General features: G+C 37.0%; 2 protein-coding genes across 3 annotated transcripts; one reads left to right on the forward strand and one right to left on the reverse strand.

Annotated features, from left to right (window-relative positions):
• Positions 1–200: 200 nt before the first annotated feature.
• Positions 201–5,672, reverse strand: LOC140863231 (THO complex subunit 5B). 2 transcript variants are annotated; one of them, XM_073266516.1, is made up of 8 exons: positions 5,407–5,672; positions 4,682–4,972; positions 3,754–4,090; positions 3,083–3,387; positions 2,741–3,000; positions 1,804–2,407; positions 1,605–1,721; positions 201–690 (listed from the first exon to the last, which is right to left on the reverse strand). In XM_073266516.1, exons 1-8 carry the CDS (start codon positions 5,611–5,613, stop codon positions 424–426), a joined length of 2,388 nt encoding a protein of 795 aa, XP_073122617.1. In that variant the 5' UTR covers positions 5,614–5,672; the 3' UTR covers positions 201–423. The 2 variants fall into 2 exon arrangements, with proteins under 2 accessions (XP_073122617.1, XP_073122616.1); XM_073266515.1 differs by having other exon boundaries at positions 3,083–3,420.
• A 4,417-nt stretch (positions 5,673–10,089) lies between these two features.
• Positions 10,090–13,397, forward strand: LOC140866172 (uncharacterized). The gene is made up of 7 exons (XM_073271081.1): positions 10,090–10,508; positions 10,873–10,987; positions 11,139–11,231; positions 11,332–12,015; positions 12,269–12,632; positions 12,752–12,833; positions 13,059–13,397. The coding sequence occupies exons 1-7, from the start codon at positions 10,320–10,322 to the stop codon at positions 13,263–13,265; spliced, it is 1,734 nt and encodes a 577-aa protein (XP_073127182.1). The 5' UTR covers positions 10,090–10,319; the 3' UTR covers positions 13,266–13,397.
• The last annotated feature ends 369 nt before the right edge of the window (positions 13,398–13,766 follow it).

The raw sequence follows: 13,766 nt of genomic DNA on the forward strand, positions 1-13,766 counted from the left end.
TACGTGCTACCCTTAGGGTAGCACCCAAAAACAGATCTGGACGGACCAAATCAGTTTGCAGATCAAATGATGTGATCTGTTGATCTGATCTGGACTGTCCAGATCAGCTTGGGGGTGCTACCCTGAGGAGCATCGACCCATCCCAGGAGGGAATTCCACGAGCTTAATTCTGATCTATTCAACATCAGACAACCTCTAGGTAAAAAAAAACTGAGCAACACATATAACAAAGACAAGTGTTCGTGAGCATCAGTTGATAATTTAACTCATCAAGCGGTGGACAGATATTTGAAGTGAGCACCCATATCTTGCCCGAGTCCAAACATTGTAAGAGCTCGATAAGTTCCTTGGCCCCCTCGTGAAAGCAAAACAAGCAGGAGACAGAAGGGACAAAAAATGTGCATACAACACATGATTTGTGTTCTAATAAGGATAGCCGGGAGTGCAGATATGGTCCTTCCATGAAATCATTTTCCTATGATCTCTGCCTCTAAAGGATCGAGAGATAAGCCGGCCAATCACAGGTTTGCCTAAACCGACATCGATTACTGAAGTACAAGTTCTCTTCTCAGGAGATGTATGCTCATCATCTAAGAAGAAATCAAACATCATCGCCAGGCAAAGCACTTGGTGAGCTAACACCGAATTTTCCAGATCGAAAGGTATCATCTTTAATATGTGAACATTGACCTGAAAAGGATATATGAACAATTTGAGTTAGATGTACTCACGAGTGCAAAAGTAATATTGCAAAAAATATATGTACGATGTCAAACAGAACACAAGCAGCAACTGGAGCATTGAGACTGATGGAGGGCAACCACTTAATAGGATTTTTCTCAACTATATAACTCAGGCCAGAACATTTGTTCATTCTGAGATTTGCAAGTTTGTAAAAACTAACTGTTTCATCGATTAAAACAGGAGCGATTCCCTAGCTTCTCTCTTTTTCACCCTATCTGGAAAGCCCCTATTCCGACAAAGGTACAGGTTTTCTCATGGACAGCTGCGTTGGGAAGATTACCTACCTGTGATTTGATTCAAAAGAGCCTCCCGAATATCTCCCTTCGTCCGAACTGGTGTGTGCTATGCAAACAGGGGGGAGAGACTCAGGACCACATGGTTATTCATTGCCCGTTCTCTGGCTCCTTATGGAACCTTGTTCTCAAGGAATTGGGAGTATCTTGGGTAATGCCGAACTCAACAAAAGACCTTTATGCAACTGATTTAGGAGTTCGGCTTGGAGAGAAAGGGAAAGTTTTTTGGTTAATAGTGGTTCATTGCGTGTTGGTCGTTATGGCTGGAGAGGAACAGAAGAATTTTTGAAGATAGTGAAGAATCGGTGAAGGAAATTTGGGACAAGATCAAATTGACAGTATCCATGTGGGCCCACAAGGGTTCTAAATTTAAATCTTTGGCTATTTTAGACTTGTATAGGGATTGGAAATTGGCTTTGATTTAGTTTGATAACTGGGGTTGTTTGCTTTGGATAATAGTTAGCCTCGGTGGACCACTAGTCCACTTTTTGTAAATCTTCTAATCTAATTTTATATATAAAATTATAGTTTCCTATCAAAAAAAAAAAACAGGTGCAGTATTCTCACCTCTGCCTCCATTGCACGAAGTTCATTGGACCACTTGGAATCATCACCTTGAGACGAACTGTGTATACCAAGTTCAAAATGAGGTGGCCTAAGAGGATACTCTGAACTTATCTTTATCTGAAAACAAAATAAATTGAAGCAGGACAGCAATGAACTAGGTAGAAAACACAAATGACAGTAAAGGAATAGTAGATTTAACCTTGGCTTCTAATTTCATGTTCTCGCTACCATTATCCAATTTTCTCATTAGTACAAGGCTATATTCTTGGACTCCACAGTCAGCCCATGAATTCTTGACCATTCCTAGTGCTCCCAATGGAGATGCATCATCAGACACCTCCTCCACTTGTACTGGCTCATCCAGTTCATTTTCGGATTCCACCATGAGATCGATATCCTCCTCGTACTTCTTAAAACTAGGCGACTTTCCTTTACTCATCGGAGAAATGATACTCTTTGAAATGTAGCCCAGCTTTCTGGAATGCTCAACTTCATTTCCTTTCGATGGGGTTAATTTAACATTATTAACACCAGTAGCAACTGGAAACAAAGATGGAAGCTCCCCGTCCTCGGTTGTGGTCTCCATCTCTTCTTTGGACAAAGCAGACTTGCTGTCTTCGTCAAAACTTGCAGGACGCTCTCCATGCCCCATATCAGTGACAGGTAGAGATGTATTATTATCACACGCAAAAGCCAAGGATAACCAGCCATGCAAGTTGCAGCGTGGGGTGTGCGAGGCCCATGGAACATTTTCACAGGTTAAAGTTGGCCAATTACGCTTCGTCAGTGAACCAAGTAAATCCCTGTAAGTCAACCAAGATTTCCATCTTTCAACAAACATTAAGCAAGTCATGATACAGGAGAGAAGAACTATTCAAGATATTGATCAAAGTGACAAGAATAGTTATCTCAAAAAGAGAATACATAGCTGAAATGCCAGGATACAGAAGGAAAGTCAAATTCAAATTCAGAAGAGACTCAAAATAGCTATATATGCTAAGAGATTAAAACAGATTCCAACACTGCAAATGGTACAGGGAGCGCAATTAGGTTCAACTTTTTCTTTTCATATCCCTACGTCATCTATCGTTTTTACGATTCAATTGCTACAGTAAACATTCTGGGCAGCGACTCACTTAAGAGCCAGCTGGGCCTTTTTCCGAGCACGAATCCTTTGCACAACTGTCTCAACCCTATTTTGCTGACGATACAATGACAGACCCGATAAAATGGACGAGTGCTTAACAGTTTCCATATTTGGATCTTCAGAAACTGAAACCAGTGGAGACACCTCTGGCAAAAAATCAATGCCTGCCAAATGCTGAGCCCATTTGTATGGTCGTAAAGTTCTTCTTTCATCAAATGAACAAGAATTTCCAATGCAGAGCTTGGCTGACTGCAAACATTGAAACTAATCAATTTAATGCCAAAAAAGTATGCATTAAGTTCATCAGTTATGTAAAATCTCATAATCAAACCTGCTGAGGGAGCTCAAGACCGGTGTCATCGGGAAACAAGTTGCACAATATACTATTTGGAGGAACTTCGACAGAATCCTCCACTCCTACACACACGACATTTAACTTAATCAAGTATTCAAACTTCAAGGTGATAAGTTTTGCCAAGTTTGAATTGGAAGCCTCATCATCATGTATGTGCAGGGAAATTTTCAGAGGATGACTCTGATATATTCCAGACTGGTCAAGATTTTCCCTGCCTGGAACCTTCTTTGGTCGCTTTCTCCTCCGTTGACCATCATCTTCTTCATCAGGCACATCATCATCTAAATTGGAATTCTCTAAGTTCGTAGAGGTAGCTAAAAATAAATAGAGTAGATAATATTTATTGCATTCGCTTAAAGGGCAGTACTCAAAGAAATATGAAAATAGAGAAAAAGTAAAAAAAATCTGAAACAATGATCAAGCAAAATCAAACGAACTAATGGTACAACAGTCAACAGCATTAAGATCCTTGTTATAATAATTTTCTTCCGCTTAATAGAGAATATTTTCATACACATCTAAGCACATAAAAATCAATGACCCAACAATTGCAACAACAAATATCATGTCTCATGCATAGAAATGGTGAGGTGCATAAAACTTTGTAGTGTAACCCAATGACCTAAAAGATTAGTAGGCATAGTTACCAGTGTCCTTGTTTGCTAGCTGGCGGGCAAAAGCCAAAGCATCCTTAATATTTCCAGTAATCTCCAGTTCAATATTCTCTCCAAAGGCTTCCTTTTGAGCAAATAATTGAGAATAGGTCACATACAGAGGAGGTGGAAGCAATTCTGCTAATTGCTGCTGCTTTAATTTCTTGGTGTGCAGAACACCTAACTGATTCTGCACGGGCAAGGATGCTTTCTTGAGAGCTTTGAGGTGTGAAGGGAGGCTTGATAAGAACTTTTTCCTGTCAGCAATGGTCTCTTGAAGAGCTTTCTTTTGTTGTTCCAATTTATCACGTAGCTTGCATAATTCTTTACGCTGACAAGAAAATACTTCAATGTGTCAATGCCTAAGTATTCAATGCATTGACTATCGAATACACAAACTAACAGATACAAAGAAGAAGGGGGATGGTGGAGAGAGGAAGAGTATAATTCAACAATCATACGTGAAATGAGTGTTTCAGCAACACCATCCAGCCTAAAGCTAATTGGAATAAACCACTTAAGCATCCAAACTCCACAGCACCTTCAATGTTTTGGCATGTTTAATACAAAACTCTACAAGTTCACATGTCGTTCTGTTTTTCCCTCCAATCAATTGATACAGAACTAGAACTCGTGAAATTTTCTATATTGCTGAAGTATTACACGAAAGTAAAGAACGAACCATCCAATTTGTAGTGCATATGCTAGTAGATATGAAAATTCTCAGCTAGCAAATCACATTCTTCAACTCACTTTCACGGTTTCACCATTAATAACAAAAGCAGCAATACCAATCATAATTCGGATAAAGGGAAAAGGCATTCAAGCTCATTCAGAAAAGTGATAACAGTACAATAAAGAGGGAAGTACGTACAGAAGTAAATGAGCAAAAGACAAAATAGAATCTTATTAAAAGGTTTACCTGGAATTGCTCATAGTTGAGCCTTTTAAGCATCAAGTCATGGTTGCTATCAGTCGATAATACTGGACTTTTTATCTCCTCTGAAGCATCAGAGAAAAACTCTTCCTCAGGTACAAGATCAATATCAGGGTACTTAGTCCTGAAATCTTTGCAAGCTTTTATAGCTTTGACGTAGTGATTTTTCTCATACATCAAGTTATGGAGCTGCAAGGTCGTGAAGTCCACTGGGGTCTTAGCACGCTCTGTTTCGGCTTTGACCCGATCTTCTTCGAGCAAGATGGACCTGTTTGCCTGTTTCCGGAACATTGTACACCGTATTAGCTCTACTAACAATGAACTGTTCACAGCCTAATTTCCCACCACTTGACATCCAAAATTATCTGGAGCTGAAATTAACCGCGCTGAAGTCGAGCAAATCTATTCATATAAGTGAAGATGACGACTTGGAGAATAATAATGAACTAGTAGTTTAAAAAATGGTGAGACCAAGCTTATCCAATTCCAACTTCCAAATTGCTACCTACATCCTTAATCGAGATGTGACATTCTGTACGGGAAAGCCCCATAATCAGCAATTTCACATTCATTTCGTTAGACACGAACAGAACTCCAGTGCCCTAATCATTACAAACATTGGAGGCCTCGAATCACTGAGAACAGAATCGAGTGTACTCAACGAAGAACCTAGACGCTTGTATAATAAAAAGAAGCATCACATATAATACCTGACGAAGGGAGACGAAATTGAGGAGAACTTGGGTGACGAGTTCACGGAGATGGGATTCGGAACGAGCTTCTTTCTTGATGTCCAACATTTTGGCTACGATATCCTCGATCGAAGTCTTGCTCAGCTGCAATACATCGTATAGCGACGAGATATCTACGTTACGCTCCGGCAATATCTCGCCAGGCTCCGCCATCGTCTCCTCCATTTTCCAAATCACCAAGCAGCTTCGCTTCGTTCAAGCTGTCTCGCGGCGCGGTGTGCTAATATTCTATTTTGTATACATCTTTAAAATAAAAATAAAGCTTTAGGTTAAATTTAGAATTTTTTTCTGAACCAAAAATATATCTAAATCTTAAATGAAAAAAGAAAAAGAAAAAAAAGGTGTTCTTGTTAATTAACTATAATTAAATATGAAAAAAAATTATCGTTTTTGAAATAATATATAACTTTTATATAAACTTACTCAGCACACTTTCTTTTTTTTCTTAAAAAGAGTACTCAGCACAAAAATATAATATTCACATTCAAATGAAAACAATATAATTATCTTAAGATTAGTAGTTCTCATGTGATTGTTCACAATGTATAATCGTATGTAATAAAAATAATATTTTTGGCGTAATATTGTACAGGGTCGGATTTGATCCATAAAATTATCTCACAAAAATTTTTGTATTTTGTTTTAAATCTTGTTGTTCTTCTTGGTGGTTATTTCCTCCTGTTCCAAAAATGTGTGCAAGTGTGTGTGTATGTGTGCACAAGAGTCACAGTAAATTTTGATGATTAGATCGGATCCATGCAAGCTCGGCCCATTGAAAAAGAAATAATCCCCATTCATTCATTGAGTTATTTGAGCCCAATAAATCTTACATATCTACAACCTATATGCCTGGCCTACAAAATTATAAGGACATAATTATTTAATTTCCATATTGATAATTTAAATAAAATTTCAGATAAATTAATTGAGTTTGTCGTAAATTTTAACTTCAGATCTACTTTAAAATTAAAACCAATAAGATATATCTTCGTGTGAACATACTTTCATCTGGTGGAGTCTGAAAGAATTTCCAGTAAAACGATCTCACATATATTTATTCGTGAGATATGTGTCAACTGTGTTCATATATATCATAAAAATTAATATATTTGACATAAAAGAATAATATTTTTTTCATGAATGAATCTCACAAAATTGATTCGTCAGATCATGTCATATGAATTTTTAATAATTTATAATATATCTTACTATCTTATTAAAGAAGAGCATCACTTACTAACCGAATTAAAATTAATTTGGTGAAACCCAAGACGAAATATCTAAAATATCCTAAAAAAAACAACATCTCTATCTGTATCTCTATCTCAATCTCTATCTCAATCTCTATCTTATTTTGTTAATCTAATAGAAACTCAAAATTATTAAAAATTTCATTATTTGTAAAAATATTATGGTTGTCTGAACATACTTTTGTAAAAGATAATAAATAATTAATATCCTCAATCACCCGTTGACCTCCAGTACCGAACCATTACCACACCTAAATAATTAAATAATACCGACTTTCCGGTATATATTTTTAGTATAGGTCTTTTTGGCGGGATGTATTAATATTTATGTTTGATATATGTTTGATTTGATTTATATATAAAGTGAAAAATAATATTTTTAATATAAAATTTAATATTTTTTATGAGTTGGGAACCAAAAAAACATGTGTGACAAAATTGAGAATGAAAATTTTATATTGTCATAAAAAAATCAGACAGCTATAGCTCTTTTGTCATGTTCCGTATAGAGTGGTGTATAGTAGACAAGAAAGCCACGTTAAACAGTGGTAAAAGTTGAGACATTTACAAAAGAAAAAGATCTGAATAGCAACACTGCAACTAGAATTGCTTCTCATGCTGTTTTCTTTACACTTTCGCTCTTTTCGAAGACTGTATATATCGATTGCGTGCAAGCTGCTTTTTAATTTCCATACTAATTAAAATAGTACATATATATGTTGTGTTTATGTACAGTTTTTTTTTAAAAAAAATTAAATCAACCCAAAAAATTGATATTAATTTACGTACCTTTACATTAAAAACATTCCATAGAACATTAATATCCAGCATTAACTGGTGCATACAAAGTTTCTCACACGTGAAAGCCCAACAATCTAATGTACTATTATGCGGGGCCATTTTCATCATGGTGGATTTAAAAGTTGAGGGTCAATTTTTTTGGATTTTTTTTTTTTTGACAATCTCATTCGATGATTAAGTCGATTTATCATATATATTAGTTGGTTTGTTACATATTGCATTAACCTAACATTGACGACATGTCTTCTAAAAAAAAAGAAAAAAAAAATCCATTGTGGACATGTTACTCTAGTATCATCTTAGTTAGTAGGGTGCCGTTGTATAGTCATTGAGAAAAGGAACATGGGATGCTTTGCATACATGCACATTGGTGGTAGGAATTCGATCATGTGTATGTCTATTAATATTTTAGATAAAATAATGTTTTTTTCTGAAATATTAATTAATTAATATATTACAAATTAAATGGCAGAAAGCTAGAGTCGTCACGACTTGCGAGGATCGATGTTTATTAAATTTGCCCTTCCAGACAAGTTAAATTGGTAGTAAATGCGGTCGAGAAAGATGAGGAAAATGTTTTCAAACAAAACATTTATTTTAAAAATCAAATGTTGAACTAGTGAAATATAATTAAAATACAAAAATACAATATTATAGATCTCGAACAAAAACAATAAAAATCAATATGATATACAGTACCAGATAGCAGGAGGAGGGGGGGGACGAAATAGCAGTTGGCGAATATTAAATATCGCATTCAATTCTTGTTTCTAATTTTCGAATAATGCACCAGAGTCACAGTATAATTGGAAGCTTGCATGGTGAAAGAGTGGTGGGGGGGCCATATTAATTTACCAGCATATATATATATATATATATATTTGCAGCAGGCAAACTCTCTATCATACGTACGTACTTATTTTCCATGTTCAATGGATGAAATCTACCAATCCAAGATCCAGTTTATTCCTTCGACTTCGAATCTTGATGATTTTGCAACACTCGTGGTAATTTGCATAGTCAAGATGAAACTTTTCTTGTTCCCCCGCCCTTTAATTTTCCTTAATTTAATTTGGACCAAAACCAATTGCATTTTTCTCAAAATACAAACGTTTTATCATTAACTTTTAGTGCATGCAGCCACCTTAATTACTGCATTACTCACGGGAAAAAGTAATTCTATTGGTTATTTGTAAGTACGGGATGTTATAAGGGTGTACTCCGAATTCTGAAAATTAGTGCGTCAACAGTAGCAACAAAGATGAACAAAGTCGAGGCGAGAGAAACTCTCTATCCGCAAGACAAAATTGCCCGTTAACAGTGTTCAACGTTGACGACAATCGTCTTTAAGATACAACGACTATACAATCGAGATATAGCAGCACAACAAATATCTCGATCTTCGTCGAACTAAAATATGTATGAACTTTTTCTTTTGTGAGAGAGAGAGAAGAATTTTCAGAGAAATCAGATATTCAATCGTTTGATGTTATCAGATACTATCTCTGCGTTATAACAATCATATATATATACTATGACTCCAAAATACACGATTTATGGCATAAGGATGCAACCAATGACAAAAAAAGGCCAGAAAAAGACGCAGCTTTTCGGACTGTAGAAGGCGCACTCGGTCGGTTATTTTTGACCGATCGAGCGCCCCTCTTTTGGTAAACATTCTGTCTCGATCAAACCATGGTGCGCTCGGTCGGTAAAATTTAGCGGACCGAGCGCCCAACTTTAATGAAACTTACTGTCTCGGCAGACGAGAGCTGCGCTCGGTCGGTTGTTTTTAACCGATCGATCGCACTCACAAAAATAATAAAATATTATTTTTGAACCAAATTTTATCCAAAAAAAATAATTGATCACAAGACCTCGCCACGCCACGCCGCGCCGCGCATGTGTTTGTTGCATCGATTAACGTCTTACCCCTTTATAAAACATCGGTGCCCTAAGGGGCCCAATCCCATAATCCAATGTTGGATTATATAAGGTGAGCAACAAATTGGAGTTGTTCCAATGTGGGACAACTTTTCCTCCAATTTATTTCACCAAAATTCAAATTTTTGCATCAATTTGGAACAAGACTTTTGGACAAATATACAAACTTTTGGACAAGTATTTCAAGTCATTTCATGTCATATTATTCCAATAATTCATTCAATATGTTTTCCAACACGGGAAACATCTACTCCACGATGACTTAGAGGACATAATATTATATATAAATGTATTCAATAATGCGCATTTCAAAGTGGAATTAATAAAAAATTAACAATACTTACAAACAAATGATGGAGCATGTAAGCTTTTCAAATGAAAGGGTTCGATTTCTTTGCTATTATTTTTTCAAATTAGCCTCTGTCGCATAAGATCTGATTGGTAAGCTCTATATTATAGCTTGAAATTATCCATTACAAAGTTCTTTGAATGGTTGTGTGTGTTGCACGGACTTGGAATGGCTCCTGTCACAGTTTGCAGACATGGTGCACAGGCAGGGATAATTATTTATTACTATTTAATTCAACATTTTTTTGTCATTTCCTTATTTTACTTTACCGCAATCTAAGCCAAAGAACCCTCCACAATGCAGTCAAAGTCTATTTTTGTGAAGCATGAAAGAAAATAGATCAAAACCCAATCAATACTTTTGTTTACAGGACAATCATGATTTGATGGAGACAACACTACACACCCCTCCTTTAATCCCATCAAACTCAAGAACAACACCGTCTTTATCGTTAATCCCATAAAAGACCCGATTTTTATATTAGCGACTAACATGGATTATTTGCAGGCTTGGCCTTTTCCTTGAGAATGCCAGAGGCAGGAGGTATTCAAGATTCGGGATCGGGCTTCAGGGCCCGAGATGTCAGCCCGAGTTCTTTCATTTTTAATGCTGAATCAAACTTCAGCCTCTTCTCATCTGCTTCTGGTAGTGTGGAGCGCTGCTCTTTGACATCCGATGCACCTGATCAAGATTCTCTCGCCTCTGAAGTTTCTCAAGTAAGGCTCTCCAATTCTCGTTTCTTTCTCTTTGCCCGATTTCTGATTTCTGCCACTTGCATTTCAAGAAATGTTACGTGTTTGTTCAATGTACTTGAAACTGTTTACCTTGCATTATGTTTAGATCCTCGATAGGTACTTTGTTTTCCCTCCTTTCATGCACACATGTTCAATAAATAAAACTGGTTTTGTCTTTCCCAATTTGGTCAACATTCGAAGAATGACTGAAACAGAAAACTCGCTGGTTTTAGTTTGTGGAAATAGGTAAAGAATCTATGAACTGGATTTTCAGACGCGGATTTTGAATTTTAGCATTTGAGTTCAATAAATGAACTGGAAAGTTGAAATCTTTGATTTGAAACAGCATTTGGCAGCGCATGAATTGGCTGAGGATTTGAGTGGTCCAGATCTAGATCCAAACAGGCCGAAACTAGTATACAAGAACAGTGTTAACCTCAGTAGGAAAGGAAAGATTAAAGGTACTGTTTTCCTTTTTTGCTTGACTTTGGACGCTAGATTAGCTGGCTTTTGACCATATTGATGTATGTTGAATATTACAAGAATTGGTGCAAAATTTCAACCATGGATCAGAATACTTACTTTTTTTGTTCGAATATGATGTCTACTCAGTTCAAATATTAGATAGCAGTGAGGCAGAGACTACAGAGGATGAAAATCTGGCTATAGCGTCTGCAAGAAATTCGTTCTCTCGAGCCCTCAAAGGTATCACAATCAGTGCATTATGTTTCTTTAGTGTAAATCAAGAATGCACCTTTTGTGCTCATTAGTTTAGTGTCTTTTCTTGGTGGGTTTATTTGATTAGAATGTCAAGACAGAAGGTTGAGATCTGAAGGGCCATTGAACAAATCGGATCGCAGAACTGCTTCTCTGGATCTCAACATTTCTGTGAGTAATCCTGCGAACTCGTCTTCACCACGGTTTGGTGTCATGAAAAAACCATCAGCTGCAACTCGAAGGACCAGTGCATTTCCGAGTCCTGGCACACCTAATTACCGGCACCCTAGTATGAGGATTCAGAAAGGATGGAGTTCTGAACGAATTCCATCTCACACCAATACGAATAAGAGGCCTTTAAATACTGCATTGTTGCCTTACAATAATGGAAGGAACTTGCCTTCGAAATGGGAAGATGCGGAAAGGTGGATTTTTAGTCCTGTTTCAGGAGATGGTTCTATAAGGGCTTCAACTCATCAGCCACAGAGACGTCCCAGATCAAAGAGTGGGCCACTTGGGCCTCCGGGTGTTGCTTACTATCAGATGTTCTCTCCTGCTGTACCTATGTCTGCAGGGGGGAATACTGTGAAGCTAATTGCAAACTCACCGTTTTCGGCTGGGGTGTTGGCTGCCGATGGCTTGTGGATTCGAAATGCTGGTTGTGATGGTAATGCGAACTTTCTTATAGGGACGGAGCCTTGTATGGCAAGGTCGATTAGCATACATGGATGTTCAGAATTGATAAGCCAATCATCATTGCCTAGACCGCAAGGTATAAAATTGTCTTCTCGGTTATTTTCTGCTACCAGGGGAAACATTTTTTGTGTAACATATGCCATCTTATTCTACATAAATACATTTGAAATTCAAATTTCAAAATATACGAGGTTCACAGGTGGTGTTTCTTTACTTGTAGCATAAAACCAACCTTCTTTTCTAGATCCTCTTGCTCTTCAAGTGGTTAAGTTAGTATTTGATTTGATTTCATTCATCATCACTTTACATAATTCTGTATATCCATATAGATGAAAAGTGTGATGGTTTTGAAGATGCGGCCAACAATATATCCCGTGATATTTCGAGACGGGACATGGCCACTCAAATGAGTCCAGAGAGTAGTATCCAATCCTCATCTGAGAGGAGATCATCCTTCTCTCTTGCGACTCCTATTCTACCCCTTGTAGAATTTGAAAGTACACATGCCTCCAAACCGGAGATCAGGGATGTGCCGGTTGATGAACCAGTCACCATGACAAGGTGGTCCAAAAAGAATAAGAGTAAGAATTCCGGGAGTGGCGGTGGCTATATAAATGACTGGAAAAGAAAAGCTGTAAACATTGGCTCTGCTACTTGGGAAGTTTCAATGGAGACATCTAAGAGTATTTCGACGTAATTTAATTCAACTATTCCCTTTTCTTTTGCTTATGACCAGTATGCGTGTAAATATATCTAATCATAGCAAAGGTTGCTCAGTGCATCTGCAATTCTAATATTACTACCGCTTTCAGAATTCGGAGGGAAGAAGCTAGAATTGCTGCATGGGAGAATTTACAGAAAGCAAAAGCTGAAGCTGCAATAAGGAAACTAGAGGTACTTAAAAGATTTTGCCCTCGTACGTTTGCCGTTAGAAAGCTCAACACAACATTTTGTATTAACTAGAAATTTTCATTTGACTCACTGGCGAGAAAAAAACAAACTTTTATAGCCCATAGTATTTGCGTTCTTATGAAGAAGTTCAAAATAAAACCCAACATACATACATTATGCTTTACATCAACATAGACATCAATAAACTAACTTTTGAAGATGGTTTAGATGAAATTGGAGAAGAGGAGGTCATCTTCTATGGACAAGATTATGAACAAACTGAGATCTGCACAGAAGAAGGCTCAGGATATGAGAAGCTCGGTGATCACGAACCAGGCTCAACAAATCGAAAGGCCCTCTGTCAAAGCTTTATCCTTTCGAAGAACTCGTCAAATAGGTTCATTGAGTGGCTGCTTTACTTGTCATGCATTTTAGGCCCCTTTGATGTCATTCGAGCCACGATAATTTTTCACAGTGCGTTAAAAAGTTTGTATCCGAGGTTTTACTTGGAATCATTGTGGTTGTAAGTATATGTTGTCTTCAGACATTTATCCAGAAGTGACCAAGAGATCCATTTTATCGTACTATCCTATTCTTCTATCTTATTGATCAAGAGGCCATAACAAAACGATCTTTTTGGTGTGGCCAATCTCATATTATAAGTTATAACCTCCATTTTCTATTTTTTAAGATAGAGATAACCCACCCATCATTTTTATTCTTCAATGTTTTTTTAGCAAAATCTTCCCATTTGTACACATGCAATGCAAGTGGCCGTGGCTAATAATGCATATATTTATGTTAGGTTTGGACAGTCTAAAATCACAGAAATACCAGAAAACTTTTTGAGTGAGTGTTATCTGTTAGTGTTGTCAACACTTTACGATAACACTGTGCACCAGATTATTTAACTAATAGCAAAAGTAAACAATAACA

This window comes from Henckelia pumila, chromosome 4, assembly GCF_033568475.1.
Source record: "Henckelia pumila isolate YLH828 chromosome 4, ASM3356847v2, whole genome shotgun sequence".
Classification (NCBI taxonomy): Eukaryota; Viridiplantae; Streptophyta; class Magnoliopsida; order Lamiales; family Gesneriaceae; genus Henckelia; species Henckelia pumila.

Bases quoted from the DNA above. Each gene is read 5' to 3' on its own strand.
- LOC140866172 (XM_073271081.1), top strand. From the start codon at position 10,320: ATGCCAGAGGCAGGAGGTATTCAAGATTCGGGATCGGGCTTCAGGGCC. The intron at 12,016-12,268 runs GTATAAAATTGT...ATATCCATATAG, and splicing joins ATCATTGCCTAGACCGCAAG to ATGAAAAGTGTGATGGTTTT. The intron at 12,834-13,058 runs GTACTTAAAAGA...AAGATGGTTTAG, and splicing joins CTGCAATAAGGAAACTAGAG to ATGAAATTGGAGAAGAGGAG.
- LOC140863231 (XM_073266515.1), bottom strand. From the start codon at position 5,613: ATGGAGGAGACGATGGCGGAGCCTGGCGAGATATTGCCGGAGCGTAAC. The intron at 2,408-2,740 runs GTGAGTCGCTGC...GTTGACTTACAG, and splicing joins AAGGCCCAGCTGGCTCTTAA to GGATTTACTTGGTTCACTGA. The intron at 1,722-1,803 runs GTTAAATCTACT...TTTTGTTTTCAG, and splicing joins ACATGAAATTAGAAGCCAAG to ATAAAGATAAGTTCAGAGTA.